This window comes from Oncorhynchus clarkii, unplaced genomic scaffold (assembly GCF_045791955.1).
Source record: "Oncorhynchus clarkii lewisi isolate Uvic-CL-2024 unplaced genomic scaffold, UVic_Ocla_1.0 unplaced_contig_4308_pilon_pilon, whole genome shotgun sequence".
In the NCBI taxonomy this organism is placed as follows: domain Eukaryota; kingdom Metazoa; phylum Chordata; class Actinopteri; order Salmoniformes; family Salmonidae; genus Oncorhynchus; species Oncorhynchus clarkii.
Genome location: NW_027258768.1, coordinates 8,969 through 31,500, shown reverse-complemented (window position 1 = coordinate 31,500; position 22,532 = coordinate 8,969). Strand labels below are relative to the sequence as shown.

Here is a 22,532-nt window from a genome sequence, read left to right as displayed (position 1 = left end):
CAGTTTCAACTGTTCTGCCTTATTATTATTCGACCATGCTGGTCATTTATGAACATTTGAACATCTTGGCCATGTTCTGTTATAATCTTCACCCGGCACAGCCAGAAGAGGACTGGCCACCCCACATAGCCTGGTTCCTCTCTAGGTTTCTTCCTAGGTTTTGGCCTTTCTATGGAGTTTTTCCTAGCCACTGTGCTTCTACACCTGCATTGCTTGCTGTTTGGGGTTTTAGGCTGGGTTTCTGTACAGCACTTTGAGATATCAGCTGATGTACGAAGGGCTATATAAATAAATTTGATTTGATTTGATTTGATAGATAGATAGATAGATAGATAGATAGATAGATAGATAGATAGATAGATAGATCGATCAAAGGTCACAGGTCACAGTGTGATCAGCATACATACCTCTGAATGTGGAATGCCATATTGGTTCTGTACAGCGTACGTCTGCAAGGAAGAAAAACAAAAAAAAACAATGAAGTGAAATGTTGAAGTTGTTATTTTACCGGGTAAATGTCATTGAGTTTAAACTAACTGTTCTTCAAGGGAGACATGTTGTAGTTCGTCTGAGACAAGTTTAGGAATAACTGCGATTTTACTCTCAGCATCAAAGACAACGAGTGGTTGGATCAATCGGTAGTGAGACATGCTGCTGAGGGAGAGAAAGACCTGTGTGCGTGTGTTTCTGTGTGTGTGTCTGTGTGTGTGTGTGTGTGTGTGTGTGTGTGTGTGTGTGTGTGTGTGTGTGTGTGTGTGTGTGTGTGTGTTGCTCCCACTGGCCTCCTTATATAAGACTGTTTAGGATTTTAACCCCGTGCACAGCAGAAGCACGAGCAGCTCTAACTCTGTCTGACTCTCTAAATTATCCCTTGTACAGGAACATGAAGGAGGAGGAGAGGCTAGTACAGGAACAGGATGTGGGTTACTGTTTAGGCTAGTACAGGAACAGGATGTGGGTTACTGTTTAGGCTAGTACAGGAACAGGAGGTGGTTTGCTGTTTAGGCTAGTACAGGAACAGTAGATGGTTTGCTGTTTAGGCTAGTACAGGAACAGGAAGTGGGTTACTGTTTAGGCTAGTACAGGAACAGGAAGTGGGTAACTGTTTAGGCAGGTACAGGAACAGGAAGTGGTTTACTGTTTAGGCTAGTACAGGAACAGGAAGTGGTTTACTGTTTAGGCTAGTACAGGAACAGGAAGTGGTTTACTGTTTAGGCTAGTACAGGAACATGAAGTGGGTTACTGTTTAGGCTAGTACAGGAAGAGGAAGTGGTTTACTGTTTAGGCTAGTACAGGAACTGGAAGTGGTTTACTGTTTAGTCTAGTACGGGAACAGGAAGTGGGTTACTGTTTAGGCCTGTACAGGAACAGGAAGTGAGTTACTGTTTAGGCTAGTACAGGAACAGGAAGTGGGTTACTGTTTAGGCTAGTACAGGAACATGAAGTGTTTGCTGTTTAGGCTAGTACAGGAACAGGAAGTGGGTTACTGTTTAGGCTAGTACAGGAACAGGAAAAGGTTTACTGTTTAGGCTAGTACAGGAACATGAAGTGGGTTACGGTTTAGGCTAGTACAGGAACATGAAGTGTTTGCTGTTTAGGCTAGTACAGGAACAGGAAGTGGGTTACTGTTTAGGATTGTACAGGAACAGGAAATTATTTATTGTTTAGTCTAGTACAGGAACAGGTAGTGGTTTACTGTTTAGGCTTGTACAGGAACAGGAAGTGGTTTACTGTATAGGCTAGTACAGGAACAGGAAGTGAGTTACTGTTTAGGCTTGTACAGGAACATGAAGTGGTTTACTGTTTAGGCTAGTACAGGAACAGGAAGTGGTTTACTGTTTAGGCTAGTACAGGAACAGGAAGTGGTTTACTGTTTAGGCTAGTACAGGAACAGGAAGTGGTTTACTGTTTAGGCTAGTACAGGAAGTGGTTTACTGTTTAGGCTAGAACTGGAACAGGAAGTGGGTTACTGTTTAGGCTCGTACAGGAACAGGAAGTGGTTTACTGTTTAGGCTTGTACAGGAACAGGAAGTGGTTTACTGTTTAGGCTAGTACAGGAACAGGAAGTGAGTTACTGTTTAGGCTTGTACAGGAACATGAAGTGGTTTACTGTTTAGGCTAGTACAGGAACAGGAAGTGGTTTACTGTTTAGGCTAGTACAGGAACAGGAAGTGGTTTACTGTTTAGGCTAGTACAGGAAGTGGTTTACTGTTTAGGCTAGAACGGGAACAGGAAGTGGGTTACTGTTTAGGCTCGTACAGGAACAGGAAGTGGGTTACTGTTTAGGCTAGTTCAGGAACAGGAGGTGGTTTACTGTTTAGGCTAGTACAGGAACAGGACGTGGTTTACTGTTTAGGCTAGTACAGGAACAGGAGGTGGTTTGCTGTTTAGGCTAGTACTGGAACAGGAAGTGGTTTACTGTTTAGGCTAGTACAGGAACAGGACGTGGTTTACTGTTTAGGCTAGTACAGGAACATGAAGTGGGTTACTGTTTAGGCTAGTACAGGAACAGGAAGTGGTTTACTGTTTAGGCTAGAACAGGACGTGGTTTACTGTTTAGGCTAGTACAGGAAGTGGTTTACTGTTTAGGCTAGTACAGGAACAGGAAGTGGTTTACTGTTTAGGCTAGTACAGGAACAGGACGTGGTTTACTGTTTAGGCTAGTACAGGAAGTGGTTTACTGTTTAGGCTAGTACAGGAAGTGGTTTACTGTTTAGGCTAGAACGGGAACAGGAAGTGGGTTACTGTTTAGGCTCGTACAGGAACAGGAAGTGGGTTACTGTTTAGGCTAGTTCAGGAACAGGAGGTGGTTTACTGTTTAGGCTAGTACAGGAACAGGACGTGGTTTACTGTTTAGGCTAGTACAGGAACAGGAGGTGGTTTGCTGTTTAGGCTATTACAGGAACAGGAAGTGGTTTACTGTTTAGGCTAGTACAGGAAGTGGTTTACTGTTTAGGCTAGTACAGGAACAGGAAGTGGTTTACTGTTTAGGCTAGTACAGGAACCGGACGTGGTTTACTGTTTAGGCCAGTACAGGAACATGAAGTGGGTTACTGTTTAGGCTAGTACAGGAACAGGAAGTGGTTTACTGTTTAGGCTAGAACAGGAAGTGGTTTACTGTTTAGGCTAGTACAGGAACAGGAAGTGGTTTACTGTTTAGGCTAGTACGGGAACAGGAAGTGGTTTACTGTTTTGGCTAGTACGGGAACAGGAAGTGGTTTACTGTTTAGGCTAGTACGGGAACAGGAAGTGGTTTACTGTTTAGGCTAGTACAGGAACAGGAAGTGGTTTACTGTTTAGGCTAGTACAGGAAGTGGTTTACTGTTTAGGCTAGTACAGGAACAGGAAGTGGTTTACTGTTTAGGCTAGTATGGGAACAGGAAGTGGTTTACTGTTTAGGCTAGTACAGGAACATGAAGTGGGTTACTGTTTAGGCTAGTACATGAAGTGGTTTACTGTTTAGGCTAGTACAGGAACAGGAAGTGGTTTACTGTTTAGGCTAGTACAGGAACAGGAAGTGGGTTACTGTTTAAGCTTGTACAGGAACAGGAAGTGGGTTATTGTTTAGGCTAATAAGAGCAATAGATTTTATGAGAAAGTTGTGAATCTGTTTAGTTGAACAGTTCTAGTGCAGGACCTCTACTAAAGGTGGGAGGGACACCAGGGACGTTAGACTAGTGTGTGTGTTTCGTCTCAACAGGGATTCCATTTCCCTGCAACATGTACTGCAGTGTGTGTGTTTGTAAGTGCGTGCGTGTGGGGCTCCTTCGTCTAAATTACATTGATTATTTACTTTATTATTTCTCTCTCCTCCCTCCTTCCTCCTTCCTCCTCTCCTCCTCCTTCCTCCTCCTCTCCTCCTTCTGTCTGTACTCTGCTCTGCATGCTCGTAAATAATGTATAAAAGCATTAATCGCCTTGCCGAACCACTTAACATGGCGTAATCTCCCTCCACCACCCTCACCTGTCCCCCGCACTTCTCCTCTCTCCCGTACCTCTCCTCTCCCCGAATCTTTCCCATCTCTTCCTTTCTCTCCTCTCCTCTCCTCTCCTCTCCTCTCCTCTCCTCTCCTCTCCTCTCCCAAGCAGAGTCTTCATTAGCGCTAGCTGCTAGGATTATGATAGCCAAACAAGCAACACTGATCTCCACTCCATTCTGAGGATGCTCCCAAGCTCCAGTCCAGCCTGCAGCTAACACCCATCATATACACAACACTCTGGCTATGGTTAGGGGCTCTCAGTTTCTCTCTATGTCTCTCTCTCTTTCTCAGACAGACAGACAGACAGACAGACAGACAGACAGACAGACAGACAGACAGACTGACAGACAGACAGACAGAGAGAGAGAGACAGACAGACAGACAGACAGACAGACAGACAGACAGACAGACAGACAGACTGACAGACAGACAGACAGTCTGGATTGGGGGGAGTGGAGCCTGACTTGACAACACATCATCAGCTCCTTCCATGGCTCCGTTTTACTTCCTCTTTCCTCTCCACTTTTGTATCTCTGGTCCCGTACACACCCGTACACACCCGAACACACCCGTACACACCCATACACATCCGTACACACCCGTACACACCCGTACACACCCGTACACACCCATACACAACCGTACACACCCATACACACCCGTACACACCCGTAAACACCCATACACACCGTACACACCCATACACACCCATACACACCCATGCACACCGGTACACACCCGTACACACCCATGCACACCCATACACACCAGTACACACCCATACACACCCATGCACACCCGTACACACCCTTACACACCCGTACACACCCGTACACACACTACAAGGTGTGTAGACTGACTGTCTACCTGGCACAAGGTTTCTAAATGGATTCGATGTATACAATAGTGTAATTACTTCCACGTCCACACTCTGGTAAGTGGTGCTATATTCACAAGTCATCGTCATCGTCACAGCCTGATCCACTAATGCATACTTACTTGTTGTAGATCCAGTCCTCCCTGGGCCAATTGGAAGAGGGGGTGTGACCCGTACTCAGACGCCTCGAACACCTTCAGACACAGACAGACCAGGAGTCAGACTCACCTCAGTAAAATAAACCATAAATAAAACAATGCAGAGCAAAGTGACACGATCCCCGCCATCACGTCATCTACATCAGGGTTAGACCACCACCACTATATCAGGGTTAGACCACCAGCACTACATCAGGGTTAGACCACCACCACTATATCAGGGTTAGACCACCAGCACTACATCAGGGTTAGACCACCACTACATCAGGGTTAGACCACCACCACTATATCAGGGTTAGACCACCACCACTATATCAGGGTTAGACCACCACTACATCAGGGTTAGACCACCAGCACTATATCAGGGTTAGACCACCACCACTATATCAGGGTTAGACCACCACCACTATATCAGGGTTAGACCACCACCACTATATCAGGGTTAGACCACCACTACATCAGGGTTAGACCACCACCACTATATCAGGGTTAGACCACCACTATATCAGGGTTAGACCACCACTACATCAGGGTTAGACCACCACCACTATATCAGGGTTAGACCACCACTACATCAGGGTTAGACCACCACTATATCAGGGTTAGACCAACACCACTACATCAGGGTTAGACCACCAGCACTACATCAGGGTTAGACCACCACTACATCAGGGTTAGACCACCACCACTATATCAGGGTTAGACCAACACCACTACATCAGGGTTAGACCACCACCACTATATCAGGGTTAGACCACCACCACTATATCAGGGTTAGACCACCACCACTATATCAGGGTTAGACCACCAGCACTACATCAGGGTTAGACCACCACTACATCAGGGTTAGACCACCACCACTATATCAGGGTTAGACCACCACCACTATATCAGGGTTAGACCACCACTACATCAGGGTTAGACCACCAGCACTATATCAGGGTTAGACCACCACCACTATATCAGGGTTAGACCACCACCACTATATCAGGGTTAGACCACCACCACTATATCAGGGTTAGACCACCACTACATCAGGGTTAGACCACCAGCACTACATCAGGGTTAGACCAACACCACTACATCAGGGTTAGACCACCACTACATCAGGGTTAGACCACCACCACTATATCAGGGTTAGACCACCACTACATCAGGGTTAGACCACCACTATATCAGGGTTAGACCAACACCACTACATCAGGGTTAGACCACCACTACATCAGGGTTAGACCACCACCACTATATCAGGGTTAGACCACCACCACCACTATATCAGGGTTAGGCCACCACTACATCAGGGTTAGACCACCACTACATCAGGGTTAGACCACCACCACTATATCAGGGTTAGACCAGCACTACATCAGGGTTAGACCAACACCAATACATCAGGGTTAGACCACCACCACTACATCAAGGTTAGATCACCACTACATCAGGGTTAGACCACCACTACATCAGGATTAGACCACCACTACATCAGGGTTAGACCACCACTACATAGGGGTTAGACCACCACCACTACATCAGGGTTAGACCAACACTACATCAAGGTTAGACCACCACCACTACATCAGGGTTAGACCACCAATACATCAGGGTTAAACCACCGCCACTACATCAGGGTTAGACAACCACTACATCAGGGTTAGACCACCACCACTATATCAGGGTTAGACCACCACCACTATATCAGGGTTAGACCACCACTATATCAGGGTTAGACCACCACTACATCAGGGTTAGACCACCACCACTATATCAGGGTTAGACCACCACTACATCAGGGTTAGACCACCACCACTATATCAGGGTTAGACCACCACCACTATATCAGGGTTAGACCACCACTATTTTAGGGTTAGACCACCACTACATCAGGGTTAGACCACCACCACTATATCAGGGTTAGACCACCACCACTATATCAGGGTTAGACCACCAATACATCAGGGTTAGACCACCACTACATCAGGGTTAGACCACCACCACTATATCAGGGTTGGACCAACACCACTATATCAGGGTTAGACCAACACCAATACATCAGGGTTAGACCACCACCACTACATCAGGGTTAGATCACCACTACATCAGGGTTAGACCACCACTACATCAGGATTAGACCACCACTACATCAGGGTTAGACCACCACTACATCAGGGTTAGACCACCACTACATAGGGGTTAGACCACCACCACTACATCAGGGTTAGACCAACACTACATCAGGGTTAGACCACCACCACTACATCAGGGTTAGACCACGAATACATCAGGGTTAAACCACCACCACTACATCAGGGTTAGACAACCACTACATCAGGGTTAGACCACCACCACTACATCAGGGTTAAACCACCGCCACTACATCAGGGTTAGACCACCACTACATCAGGGTTAGACCACCACTACATCAGGGTTAGAATACCACCACTAACATCAGGGTTAGACCAACACCAATACACCAGGGTTAGACGACCACCACTACATCAGGGTTAGACCACCACCACGGTTATACCACCACTATATCAGGGTTAGACCACCACCACCACGGTTAGACCACCACTACATCAGGGTTAGGCCACCACTACATCAGGGTTAGACCACCACTACATCAGGGTTAGACCACCACTACATCAGGGTTAGACCACCACTACATCAGGGTTAGACCACCACTACATCAGGGTTAGACCACCACTACATCAGGGTTAGACCACCACTACATCAGGGTTAGACCACCACTACATCAGGGTTAGACCACCACCACCACATCAGGTGTGTGCATGTGTGTGTATGTGTGTGTATGTGTGTGTGTGTGTGTGTGTGTGTGTGTGTGTGTGTGTGTGTGTGTGTGTGTGTGTGTGTGTGTGTGTGTGTGTGTGTGTGTGTGTGTGTGTGTGTATGTGTGTGTGCGTGTGTGTTTGTGTGTGTGTCTGTGTGTAAGTGTGTGTGTGTGCGTGTGTGTGTGTGTGTGTGTTTCTGTGTGGCTAGACAGTAGACTAGATCATGTGAACCAGACTATACAGAGTACACTGCACAGCTGACCCACAGTGAATGACGGGAGACTTGTGGTCAACATGTTATTCACATATTTGAAATACTTGAGTGTGAGACTATTCCATTCCCGGTGCTAATTTATGGTGTATGGTGATGCTCTTGGGTCAGTTTAGCATTTCCCCACTAATGGTTGAGGTTAGGCTAGGGCAGGAGAAACTGATCCTAGATTTGTACATAGGAGAAAACTTCACCGCGAACTGCTAATTGCACCTCATGTACCTCAAATATTTGAAATCCACATTGTGAAAGGTGAGGGGTTTCAGGTAGTTGTTGTGATGTGGTCCTGAGCATAGAAATATAATCACTAGAGCGAGTTTCGCCCTTCAAGTCAATGATGGCGTAATGGGTGGACTGGCAGCCATCTTGAAAGCACCCATAGAAGCAATGCAGAAAGTAATAGGTTATATTTCTGTGGTTTTGTCCACTGGGCACCAAACTGGTTGAATCAACATTGTTTCCACCTAATTTCAACAAACAAAATCCAGTTTTTCTTTCTGATGATTAGATTTAGAGAATTTTTGTATTTAATTTAACCCAACTTTTAACCACAATCCAATGTCATGTTCACATGTTTGTTGTTTTCACTTTGATTTTGCATTAGTTGACAACTCAATCAAATGTAAATTTCAAACTAGACATTGAACTGATGTCTGTACCAAGTGGGTGGGGTTTGATTCTCACCTGGGTCCCAGACTGTTGTGATGTGTCGTTGTATAAAAAGAATATATATATATAAGTGAAATCAGCTTAATATTGCGGAAAGATTGTTGCTTCTATTAATTTAATTGCGAGCATCATTTCCAATCCCCCATATATATTTGGGTAAATATATATATATATTTATATATACGTATGCATACATATACACATATATACATACACATATCTATATAGATATACATACTTTAAAAATCTTGTTCCTTTATTATTCCCTGCAAACCCTACCACCCTTCCCCCAATTGGAGTAAACTAATAAATTCTTAAGCTTCTACCTTCTGTTTATAATCATATACACATTTTATAGACAATCTATTTTTACAATAGTTATACTTTGTTTGTTTTTAGTCCTTCCTCTATTTCCGATGTCCATCCAGGTTGATTTCTATTTGTAACTGTGCTATTTCACAACATTTCTGAAACTACATACGTTTTATAGACCCCGTATGTTTTACATTGGTTATCTTGTTATTAGTCGCACCCTTCAGCTCCATACAACCCCTCCCATCTATCTCTCAACATCGTCCATTTTGGATTTCCATATGCCATATATTTTTCAACTGTGCTGTGATGCTTCACAAAAGTACGGAACCTTTCTATTCTCATAGCTTCTACAGATTGTAAATTAAAAATAAATGTTTTTGCTAAAATAATTATAATATTATTGATTGATTGACTACGGCTTTTCAAATCACCCAGTATTGCTATCTGCAGCGTTAGTTCTAGGCAAATGTTGCAATTCTTCAGCCATTCCTGGACCTGTGACCAAAAACGAGCTACATATGGACAATAGCAAAATAAATGATCTAATGACTCTGCCACCTCACAGCAAAATCTGCAGAGCTGGGAAGATGGTATCCCCCATATATATAACATTCTATTACTTGCAAGAATTTTGTATTGTAATTTATATTGAAAAATTTGAAGTTTTGAATCCGGCGTTGTTTTGCGTATCAATTCATAAACCATGTGCCATGGAATGGGTACATCCAAAATCTCTTCCCAACTATTTTGCAATTTATATGGCACAGCTGTTAGATTTTTGGTCCTTAAATGAAATTGGTATATGTTTTTATTTATCACACTTTTCTTTAACCATTTATGTTCTTTAATACAGGGCCGACATACAAGTTCCTTACTTTTTTCCCCTTCTACTTGCCTCTTCCATTTTTTGTGGTAATGCTGCAATTAATCGGTTGTAATTTTGGGGAGAGCAGACATTTCCATATGTCTGTGTTAGCTACATGTGTGACATAACTACACCAGTCCTATTTATGATATAATTCACAAAAATTATACCTTTTTCAAACATTTACTCGAAGAATACATTTTTTTTTTAATCAATTAGTATATGTGAGTTTAACCACAATATTTGTTGTATTAATTGTTCTGTCTTTTCAGGTGGATTAAACTGAAATTGCAACCAACTTTCTAAGGCTTGTTTAAAAAATAAATATATTTTGGAGATTATTTCCTTTTCAAACAACTGAAAGTGAGCAGGTGTAATCTGAATAAAGGGAACAAGGCCATTCTTGAATACAGGATGAGACATTCCTACCAATTTACTAGAGAACCAGTTTGGATTGAAGTATAACATTTGTATGACTGATGCCTTTAGTGAGAGGTCTAATGCTTTAATATTTAATCATTTCTGCCCTCAGAATTCATATTTATTATATAAATAGGTCCTTTTACTTTTGTCTGGCTTGCCGTTCTGAGTAAAATTGAATCTTTTTTGTTCATATAATTTAAAAAGCAGGTCCCTCGGTGTAGGCAAAAGCATAAACAAATAGGTAAATTGTGATATGACTAAAGAGTTAATCAGGGTGATTTTTCCACAAATAGACAGGTATTTTTCTTTCCATGGTAGCAAGATCTTATCTATTTTTCCTAACTTTCTATAAAAATGTATTGGAGTGAGATCATTTCTTTCTCCTGGGATTTGTATACCGAGTAAGTCCATATCTCCGCCAGACCATTTAAACGTTGTTTTGTTTTGTTTTGTTGTTGTGTTGTTGTTGTGCTGTGTTATTATGTTGTTGTGTTGTTGCATTGTTGTGCTGTGTTGTTCTGTTGTTGTGTTGTTACATTGTTGTGTTGTTGTGCTGTATTATTGTGTTATTATGTTGTTGTTTTGTTGTGTTGTTGTTGTGCTGTGTCATTATGTTGTTGTGTTGTTGCATTGTTGTGTTGTTGCATTGTTGTGCTGTGTTGTTCTGTTGTTGTGTTGTTACATTGTTGTGTTGTTGTGCTGTATTATTGTGTTATTATGTTGTTGTTTTGTTGTGTTGTTGTTATGCTGTGTTATTTTGTGGTTGTGTTGTTGTGTTGTTGCATTGTTGTGTTGTTTTGCTGTGTTATTTTGTGGTTGTGTTGTTGTGTTGTTGCATTGTTGTGTTGTTGTGCTGTGTTATTGCGTTGTTGTGCTGTGTTATTGTGCTATTGTTGTGTTTTGTTGTTGCATTGTTGTGTTGTTGTGCTGTATTGTTGTGTTGTTGTGCTGTGTTATTGTGTTATCGTGTTATCGTGTTGTTGTGTTGTATTATTGTGTTGTTGTGCTGTGTTATTATGTTATCGTGTTATCGTGTTGTTGTGTTGTATTATTGTGTTGTTTTGCTGTGTTATTACGTTGTGTTATCATGTTGTTGTGTTATCGTGTTGTTGTGTTGTTGTTATTGTTGTGTTGTTGTGTTGTGTTATTATGTTATTGTGTTATCGTGTTGTTGTGTTGTTGTTATTGTGTTATCGTGTTATTGTGTTGTTGTGTTGTTGTTATTGTTGTGTTGTTGTGTTGTTGTTATCGTGTTATTGTGTTGTTGTGTTGTTGTTATTGTTGTGTTATTGTGTTATTGTGTTATCGTGTTGTTGTTATTGTTGTGTTGTTGTGCTGTGTTGTGTTGTTGTTATCGTGTTATCGTGTTGTTGTGTTGTTGTTATTGTTGTGTTGTTGTGTTGTGTTATTGTGTTATTGTGTTATCGTGTTGTTATTGTTGTGTTGGAAATTCATTGGAGCTAGCAAGTGTTCATGTTGGATAATTTCAAGTACTGCCCCCCCCCCCAGTTTCAATGTTTTGTGCCCCCAGAACATGTCCCAGGTGTTCAGAGTTCTGCTTAGTGTTTGACTATTTATATCATAAACCCTGTTGGTGCACAGTCCACCTGTAATGACATTATGTGGCCTTGTTGGCAATATATACATCATCATTGTCTTGATTACACAGAATAGTTATTGTTCTGTTGTGTTGTGTTGCTGTGTTGTATTGTGTTGTTCTGTTGTGTTGTTGTATTGTGTTGTTGTGTTGTTGTGTTGTGTTGTTTTGTTGTTCTATTGTGTTGTTGTGTTCTATTATGTTGTTGTGTTGTTGTGTTGTTGTTGTGTTGTTGTGTTCTATTGTGTTGTTGTGTTGTTGTGTTGTTGTGTTCTATTGTGTTGTTGTGTTTTGTTGTATGATGTTGTTATAGTGTTGTTGTGTTCTATTGTGTTGTTGTGTTGTTTTGTTGTATGATGTTGTTATAGTGTTGTTGTGTTCTATTGTGTTGGTGTGTTGTGTGCTTGTGTTCTGTTGTGTTGTTGTTGTGTTGTTGTGTTCTATTGTGTTGTTGTTGTGTTGTGTTTTTGTGTTGTGTTGTGTTGATGTGTTGTGTTGTTGTATTATGTTGTTGTTGTGTTGTATTGTGTTGTCTTGTTGTATTGTCTGATTCCCACCTGGTTCCCGGAGATCATGACTGTTCCTGGGGAGGGGCTTGGTCGATATGGAACAGTGGCCCCCTTCGGAGGGGACTGGATACAGGAGGAGAAAGCAAAGAGCATAAAGACAAGAAGGTTTTTTACTAAACATCGCAGCACAATAAAACATGGTAGTATAGCCTTAGGACAGATGAGTTGCAGAAGGTTGGGGCCAACAGACATGGGTTCAAATATTATTCGAAATGTTTTAAATTTCTTTTGAACATTTCTTTCATTCTGGCCGTACTACCTGGTGGGGAAACAGCGTTTCGAATGATTTCAAATAGTATTTGAATCCAGGTCTGGGGACCAAAAAACTATCAATATGGTGGATTTCAGATGACTAGATAAGGACAAAACAAAAACAGTATTCAGACAAAGTAGACGTATCTCTGAAATGCTTTGATTCCACAATTACATGAAAGCGCATGCTTGGATAGGGTCAGTGTTTTCTCCAGCAGAGATTAAGGTGCCTAGAATAACAATGAGTTGTTAAATCCTCAGATTCTTCTGTTTTTTTGGCATTCAGGCTCATCCTCTTTAAGTAGAGTCTTCTGGCTGCGGCGGGATAGTTCTCAAGATTGAGAGGGTATCGATTTTTTAGAAATGTAGAAATATCTTCACTTCGAAAACATTGATTGATTGTATTTATCTTCAAATAGAAATATTTGTTATGTACTACTGGAGATCTGACAGAGTATTGATTATAGGCTTATCAATTCATTACTATTAAGTTTCTCTTATTTGTTCATTTTTGAACATAAATCCTTTGATATTGATAATTTTATACATTTGCTTAAATCAATTATGATACATTGATCTGTCTGGTTCCTCCGTGTCTGTGGCTGGTAATACCAGGATCCTTTTCCGGGCAATCTAGTGATCTGCACGTTACAAACAAACAACCGTGCTTTCACGACCTGTGGTCTAATCTGTCAATAAAAGTTCACAAGTAGTAAAAGGGGTCAGGGGTCAGGGATCAGGGCGATGAGGAAGTGTACACCACCTCGAGAATGACAGTGCAGATGAGCTTGACACATTGGATGATGGCGTCTTGGGTCCCGGATATCGTCACACCTCTCTCAGTGGAGTTGGGAAGGAGGTCTCCCGCTACCTGTACTTGTGCCCCCGTGGTCTGTTTAAGATGACAATGGGAAACATGATGTGTGAAAGAGCCAGAAGAGGACTGGTCAACCTTCTCTGAGCCTGATTCCTCTCTAGGTTTCTTCCTAGGTTCCTACCTTCTAGTTTGTCCTAGCCACTGTGCTTCTGCTTCTGCATTGCTTGCTGTTTTTGGGGGTTTTGGCTGGGTTTCTCTAAAAGCACTCTTTGTGTAAACTGCTAAAAAGGCTTTATGAAATACAGTTGATTGATTGATTGATCAATGGCCATTTTGTTGATGTACGCAACATATACATAATAAAGTATACAATATAAATGGGACTCCAAACAGCCTCTGACTCTCTCTAACCACCTCTACTTCATTACACTGAGCTGTAAGATCAACAACTAATCCACCATATTGGTTTCAGTTCAGATGTTTAGAAAGGAGAGGAGGAGAGGACAGATGTTTAGAAAGGAGAGGAGGAGAGGACAAATGTTTAGAAAGGAGAGGAGGAGAGGACAGATGTTTAGAAAGGAAAGGACAGATGTTTAGAAAGGAGAGGAGGAGAGGACAGATGTTTAGAAAGGAGAGGAGGAGAGGACAGATGTTTAGAAAGGAGAGGAGGAGAGGACATATGTTTAGAAAGGGGAGAACAGATGTTTAGAAAGGGGAGGAGGAGAGGACAGATGTTTATAAAGGAGAGGAGGAGAGGACATATGTTTAGAAAGGGGAGGAGGAGAGGACAGATGTTTATAAAGGAGAGGAGGAGAGGACAGATGTTTATAAAGGAGAGGAGGAGAGGACAGATGTTTATAAAGGAGAGGACAGATGTTTAGAAAGGAGAGGAGGAGAGGACAGATGTTTATAAAGGAGAGGACAGATGTTTATAAAGGAGAGGACAGATGTTTATAAAGGAGAGGACAGATGTTTATAAAGGAGAGGAGGAGAGGACAGATGTTTATAAAGGAGAGGAGGAGAGGACAGATGTTTAGAAAGGAGAGGAGGAGAGGACAGATGTTTAGAAGGAGAGGACAGATGGAGGAGAGGACAGATGTTTAAGCAAGTGAGAGGAGATGAGAAGGACAGATGTTTATAAAGGAGAGGAGGAGAGGACAGATGTTTATAAAGGAGAGGAGGAGAGGACAGATGTTTAGAAAGGAGAGGAGGAGAGGACATATGTTTATAAAGGAGAGGAGGAGAAGACAGATGTTTAGAAAGGAGAGGAGGAGAGGACAGATGTTTATAAAGGAGAGGACAGATGTTTATAAAGGAGAGGACAGATGTTTATAAAGGAGAGGACAGATGTTTATAAAGGAGAGGAGGAGAGGACAGATGTTTATAAAGGAGAGGACAGATGTTTATAAAGGAGAGGAGGAGAGGACAGATGTTTAGAAAGGAGAGGAGGAGAGGACAGATGTTTATAAAGGAGAGGAGGAGAGGACAGATGTTTAGAAAGGAGAGGAGGAGAGGACATATGTTTATAAAGGAGAGGACAGATGTTTAGAAAGGAGAGGACAGATGTTTAAGCAAGTGAGACAGAGCCACACTCACCTCTCTGATCTCCTTGATCTTGGAGCCGCCCTTCCCGATGAGAGAACCGCATTGGCTGGCAGGAATGACCAAACGTAGGGTGACGGGGGGCTTGCTGGTGACCGTGCCATTGGCTACCAGAGTTGTGAGGTCCTGGAGGAAACAAACATGAAGTGTTTTGGATTCACTATTCAAGTGTCACTCGTCAATTAAAACAACAGTTGGCCTAAAAGAAAGCAAGCTAAAGCGACATTAATGAACCCTGAATAAACGTTGCAGTACACTATACCTTAACATCATATAGTCAAGACCTGGTGTTGTACGACTGCTCTCTGAAGCTATACAACCAGGGGTTGGATAAACGTTGGTCAAGATGAGTGGTGACTAGTAACATACTCCACATCCCTGTACACAAACCTCCTATACAAACATCTAATCAATATAACCATCGGAGAGTTTACACATCAACGATCCAAATCAGGGAAAGGTTAGCGCTCAATCTCTTTCTGCTGTCTCTATCGATTCCCATATAGATCACATACAATATTTACCCTGTTGGTCAGATCTATTCACCTTTAGAAATGACATTATGTCTCTCCCTCTATTTTATGTTCCTTTAGATGTAGATTGTGACTCTCTTGGCTAAGGCCCTGTGACCTGGCCAGAAAAACTCAGGCTACTAATCTCTATGTCTGACCAGTGGCTGTGACCTGGCCTGAAAAACTCAGGCTACTAATCTCTATGTCTGACCAGTGGCTGTGACCTGGCCAGAAAAACTCAGGCTACTAATCTCTATGTCTGACCAGTGGCTGTGACCTGGCCAGAAAAACTCAGGCTACTAATCTCTATGTCTGACCAGTGGCCTGTGACCTGGCCAGGTAAACTCAGGCTAATAATCTCTACAGTATGTTTGACCAGTGGCCTGTGACCGGGCCAGGTAAACTCAGGCTAATAATCTCTACAATATGTTTGACCAGTGGCCTGGGACCTGGCCAGGTAAACTCAGGCTAATAATCTCTACAGTATGTTTGACCAGTGGCCTGTGACCTGGCCAGGTAAACTCAGGCTAATAATCTCTACAGTATGTTTGACCAGTGGCCTGTGACCTGGCCAGGTAAACTCAGGCTAATAATCTCTACAGTATGTTTGACCAATGGCCTAGAAATAGTCTTTCTCACACAGAGACAGACTTTTCATTCCCACGCTCACTCTCACTCTCACTCTGACTCTGACTCTGACTCTCACTCTGACTTTCACTCTGACTCTGACTCTCACTCTGACTCTCACTCCCACTCTGACTGTGACTCTCACTCTCACTCTTACTCTGACTCTCACTCTCACTCTCATTCTGACTCCAACTCTCACTCTCAATCTCACTCCCACTCCCACTCTGACTCTGACTCTGACTCTCACTCTGACTCTCACTCTCACTCTGACTCTCACTCTGACTCTGACTCTCACTCTCACTCCCACTCTCACTCCCACTCTGACTCTCACTCTGACTCTTGCCTTAATTTAGGTAATAAATATAATCCTAAATCATGGCCCCAACATTGCACACATCAATTAGCCCTAGCAGGACTTCGGTAGCATTTAACATGTAAATAGCCTGGCCATCACGTGACGCTAGAGGCTACATGAACTGAACCACTGTTACGGTTCCTTTACTTAGGCCTACTCTCCCAATGTGCAATGTTCTCTCCAAATACAATGTGAGTATAAATTATCAAGGGGTTGGGCATATTTCTCTCAGTCTCAGTCTCAGTCTCTGTCTCTGTCTCTGTCTCTGTCTCTGTCTCTGTCTCTGTCTCTGTCTCTCTCTCTCTCTCTCTCTCTCTCTCTGTCTCTCTCTCTCTCTGTCTCTCTCTCTCTCTCTGTCTCTGTCTCTGTCTCTGTCTCTGTCTCTGTCTCTGTCTCATTCTTAGTGGTATGATGGTATGGAAATTAGGTTTTAGGCCTAGGTCTCAATCTCCACATGAACAGACTATATAATGAATGTCTGATACATTGCTTGATTCTAAGCGTTAAGCAGAATTGGATCGTAGAATTATATACACTTTCTCAGCTGAGAGAGATAAAACGGCAATGAAGGTATATTAATCGGTTGTTTAGAACGAATGAGCAGGCATATATTTTTGTAACAGTAGAAGCAAAATGCTTTTTATGTCTTCAGAGGAAGATTTCATGTTTGGGTAGCTTAGTTGATATTGGCTCTTCTTCTTACTCTGCCAAATGTTTGGTTAGCAGTAGGCGGTTGGTACTGGCTCTTCTTCTCACTCTGCCAAATGTTTGGTTAGCAGTAGGCGGTTGGTACTGGCTCTTCTTCTCACTCTGCCAAATGTTTGGTTAGCAGTAGGCGGTTGGTACTGGCTCTTCTTGTGTTTTTTTCTTCTTCCATTGCTCTGTTCTCTGTGTGTGTTTAAGAGTTACAGAACACCAACTATTACACAGAGTTGGTTTATTTCTAGGGGAGAATCAGACATACACTGTGCTGATCTGTTCATAGCAAAAACCAGGAAGGAAAGAGACACAGCTGAATGGAGCTCCTTATGAATTACAGACTAAATATGCTCTTCATCACAGTAACATGTTCTACATCACTATATCCTGCTCTTCATCACTGTAAAGTGTTCTACATCCTTATAGCGTGCTCTTCATCACCGTAAAGTGTTCTACATCCTTATATCCTGCTCTTCATCACAGTAACATGTTCTACATCCTTATAGCGTGCTCTTCATCACAGTAACGTGTTCTACATCACTATATCCTGCTCTTCATCACAGTAACATGTTCTACATCACACACCTGAGCTAGAGCAGTGCTCCAGGCCCCCCTAGGGTTACTATGACAACTCTGTCCTCACTGTGAAGGGATGAAAGGAGATAACAGTGGGGCGGAGAGAGGAGATTCTTGCTAGATTTCTATTAGTATTTGTGAGACAGAGGGTGAGAGAGGGAGAGAGAGAGAGAGAGAGAGAGAGGGAGAGAGAGAGAGAGAGAGAGAGACAGGAAGAGAAAATCCCTACTGGATGTTTAATGAATACCACACTAACAGCATTTTAAACTAACAGCATTTTAAACCGCACTAACAGCATATAAATTAATGTTACACTTAACTCAGTCAGCTCACTGATCAAGGTCTATTGAATTGACCTAGCAGCAACATCCTCAGAAATCATTCAAAGACTTGATATGTACTGTAACACAACAAACCCTTGATTTCATGAAACTGTTCTGTATGTGGATGAGAGTACTGTACTGCAACCCTCCTCTATTTAACACCTAGCACACCTGAATGTCAACTAACCTGAATGTCAACTAACCTGAATGTCAACTAACCTGAATGTCAACTAACCTGAATGTCAACTAACCTGAATGTCAATTTACCTGAATGTCAATTTACCTGAATGTCAATTTACCTGAATGTCAACTAACCTGAACCTTAACTAATCGAGCAAGTTAGAAAGAGAGGGAGAGCTTCCTGTCTGGCCTTTTCACTTTGATTGTGACAGACAGATAGAAAGAGAGACAGACACAGAGAGACAGACAGACAAAGACAGACACAGAGGGACAGACAGACAGACAGACAGACAGACAGACAGACAGACAGACAGACACAGACGGACAGACAGACAAAGACAGACACAGAGGGACAGACAGACAGACAGACAGACAGACAGACAGACAGACAGACAGACAGACAGACAGACAGACACAGACGGACAGACAGACAGGCAGAGAGAGAGAGAGAGAGAGAGAGAGAGACAGAACACCTGCCTGCAGGTGACAGCATTCCCTCCCACATATGCCCCCCTAGGCACAACTATGACAACATAACCAACAAAAACGGGTCACAACTCCTGCAGCTCTGTCGCACGCTGGGTATGTACATAGTCAATGGTAGGCTTCGAGGGGACTCCTATGGTAGGTACACCTATAGCTCATCTCTTGGCAGTAGTACTGTAGACTACTTTATCACTGACCTCAACCCAGAGTCTCTCAGAGCGTTCACAGTCAGCCCACTGACACCCCTATCAGACCACAGCAAAATCACAGTCTACTTGAACAGAGCAATACTCAATCATGAGGCATCAAATCCAAAGAAACTGAGTAACATTAAGAAATGCTATAGATGGAAGGAAGGCAGTTTGGAAACCTACCAAAAAACAATTAGGCAACAACAAATTTAATCCCTTCTAGACAATTTCCTGGGTAAAACGTTCCACTGTAATAGTGAAGGTGTAAACTTGGCAGTAGAATATCTTAACAGTATATTTGACCTCTCAGCTTCCCTATCCATTATAAAAATCTCAAATAGAAAACCGAAGAAAATGAACAACAATGACAAATGGTTTGATGAAGAACGCAAAAATCTAAGAAAGAAATTGAGAAACCTGTCCAACCAAAAACATAGAGACCCGGAAAACCTGAGTCTATACCTTCACTATGGTGAATCACTAAAACAATACAGAAATACACTACGGAAAAAGAAGGAACAGCACGTCAGAAATCAGCTCAATGTAATTGAAGAATCCATAGACTCTAACCACTTCTGGGAAAATTGGAAAACACTAAACAAACAACAACACGAATAATTATCTATCCAAAATGGAGATGTATGGGTAAACCACTTCTCCAATCTTTTTGGCTCTATAACAAAGAATAAAGAGCAAAAACATATACATGATCAAATACAAATCTTAGAATCAACTATTAAAGACTACCAGAACCCACTGGATTCTCCAATTACCTTGAATGAGCTACAGGACAAAATAAAAACCCTCCAACCCAAAAAGGCCTGCGGTGTGAATGGTATCCTTAATGAAATGATCAAATATACAGACAACAAATTCCAATTGGCTATACTAAAACTCTTTAACATCATCCTTAGCTCTGGCATCTTCCCCAATATTTGGAACCAAGGACTGATCACCCCAATCCACAAAAGTGGAGACAAATTTGACCCCAATAACTCCCTTGGAATATGCGTCAACAGTAACATTGGGAAAATCCTCTGCATTATCATTAATAGCAGACTTGTACATTTCCTCAATGAAAACAATGTACTGAGCAAATGTCAAATTGGCTTTTTACCAAATTACCGTATAACAGACCATGTATTCACCCTACACACCCTAATTGACAACCAAACAAACCAAAACAAAGGCAAAGTCTTCTCATGCTTTGTTGATTTCAAAAAAGCCTTCGACTCAATTTGGCATGAGGGTCTGCTATACAAATTGATGGACAGTGGTGTTGGGGGTAAAACATACGACATTATAAAATCCATGTACACAAACAACAAGTGTGCGGTTAAATTTGGCAAAAAACACACACATTTCTTCACACAGGGTCGTGGGGTGAGACAGGGATGCAGCTTAAGCCCCACCCTCTTCAACATACATATCGACGAATTGGCGCAGGCACTAGAAAAGTCTGCAGCACCCGGCCTCACCCTACTAGAATCTGAAGTCAAATGTCTACTATTTGCTAATGATCTGGTGCTTCTGTCACCAACCAAGGAGGGCCTACAGCAGCACCTAGACATTCTGCACAGATTCTGTCAGACCTGGGCCCTGACAGTAAATCTCAGTAAGACCAAAATAATGGTGTTCCAAAAAAGGTCCAGTCGCCAGGACCACAAATACAAATTCCATCTAGACACCTTTGCCCTAGAGCACACAAAAAACTATACCTACCTTGGCCTAAACATCAGCACCACAGGTAACTTCCACAAAGCTGTGAACGATCTGAGAGACAAGGCAAGAAGGGCATTCTATGCCATCAAAAGGAATATACATTTCAACATACCAATTAGGATCTGGCTGAAAATACTTGAATCAGTCATAGAGTCCATTGCCCTTTATGGTTGTGAGGTCTGGTGTCCGCTCACCAACCAAGACTTCACAAAATGGGACAAACACCAAATGGAGATTCTGCATGCAGATTTCTGCAAAAATATCCTCCGTGTACAACGTAGAACACCAAATAATGCATGCAGAGCAGAATTAGGCCAATACCCACTAATTATCAAAATCCAGAAAAGAGCTGTTAAATTCTACAACCACCTAAAAAGAAGCGATTCCCAAACCTTCCACAACAAAGCCATCACCTACAGAGAGATGAACCTGGAGAAGAGTACCGTAAGGAAGCTGGTCCTGGGGCTCTGTTCACAAACACAAACACACCCTACAGAGCCCCAGGACAACAGCAAAATTAGACGCAACCAAATCATGAGAAAACAAAAAGATAATTACTTGACACATTGGAAAAAAACAGAGCAAACTAGAATGCTATTTGGCCCTAAACAGAGAGTACACAGTGGCAGATACCTGTCCACTGTGACTGACCCAAACTTAAGGAAAGCTTTGACTTTGTACAGACTTAGTGAGCATAGCCTTGCTATTGAGAAAGGCCGCCATAGACAGACCTGGCTCTCAAGAGAAGACAGGCTATGTGCACACTGCCCACAAAATTAGTTGGAAACTGAGCTGCACTTCCTAACCTCCTGTCCAATGTATGACCATATTAGAGACACATATTTCCCTCAAATTACACAGATCCACAAAGATTTCAAAAACAAATCCAATTTTGATAAACTCCCATATCTACTGGGGGAAATGTATAATGTATAATGTATAATATGACATTTGTAATGTCTTTATTGTTTTGAAATTTCTGTATGTGTAATGTTTACTGTTAATTTTTATTGTTTATTTCACTTTTGTATATTATCTACCTCACTTGCTTTGGCAATGTTAACACATGTTTCCCATGCCAATAAAGCCCATTGAATTGAATTGAATTGAATTGAGAGAGAGAGAGAGAGAGAGAGAGAGAGAGAGAGAGAGAGAGAGAGACAGAGAGACAGACAGACAGACTGACAGACTGACAGACAGACAGACAGACAGACAGACAGAGCGAGAGAGAGACAGACAGACAGAGTGACAGGCAGAGAGACATACCTCTTCCAGTTTGAGAGTGATCATAGTGAAGGCTCTGAAGACACAGTCTGTAGGTCCTGTAATAGTGATGATCCTCTCTGGACACGAGCCCTCTGAGATGTTGATACGGGCGCTGCTCTGTGATGTAGGGATAGAGGGATGGAGGGATGGAGAGGTGGGGAGGAGGAGAAGAGAACAGAAGACAACATTCATTCTGCTGCACTGCTTTGCACGTGTGTGAATGTGCCTGTGACGTGCAAGTGTGTGTGTGTGTGTGTGTGTGTGTGTGTGTGTGTGTGTGTGTGTGTGTGTGTGTGTGTGTGTGTGTGTGTGTGTGTGTGTGTGTGTGTGTGTGTGTGTGTGTGTGTGTGCATGTGTGTGAGATCTGAGCTAGCTGTGCAGTAGGAAGTCGGAGGAGCCATGCTAGGCCAG

General features: G+C 42.4%; 1 protein-coding gene across 1 annotated transcript in view; it reads right to left on the bottom strand.

Annotated features, from left to right (window-relative positions):
* Positions 1–22,313, bottom strand: part of LOC139398519 (poly(rC)-binding protein 4-like) — a 42,437-nt gene extending 20,124 nt beyond the window's left edge. Inside the window, exons 1-6 of the mRNA XM_071144466.1 lie at positions 22,122–22,313; positions 15,179–15,310; positions 13,529–13,657; positions 12,502–12,576; positions 4,980–5,051; positions 408–449 (exon numbers count right to left, since the gene is read on the bottom strand). Of these exons, the coding sequence (XP_071000567.1) occupies positions 408–449; positions 4,980–5,051; positions 12,502–12,576; positions 13,529–13,657; positions 15,179–15,310; positions 22,122–22,313 (642 nt within the window). The remainder of the gene's footprint in view (positions 1–407; positions 450–4,979; positions 5,052–12,501; positions 12,577–13,528; positions 13,658–15,178; positions 15,311–22,121) is intronic.
* Positions 22,314–22,532: the final 219 nt, after the last annotated feature.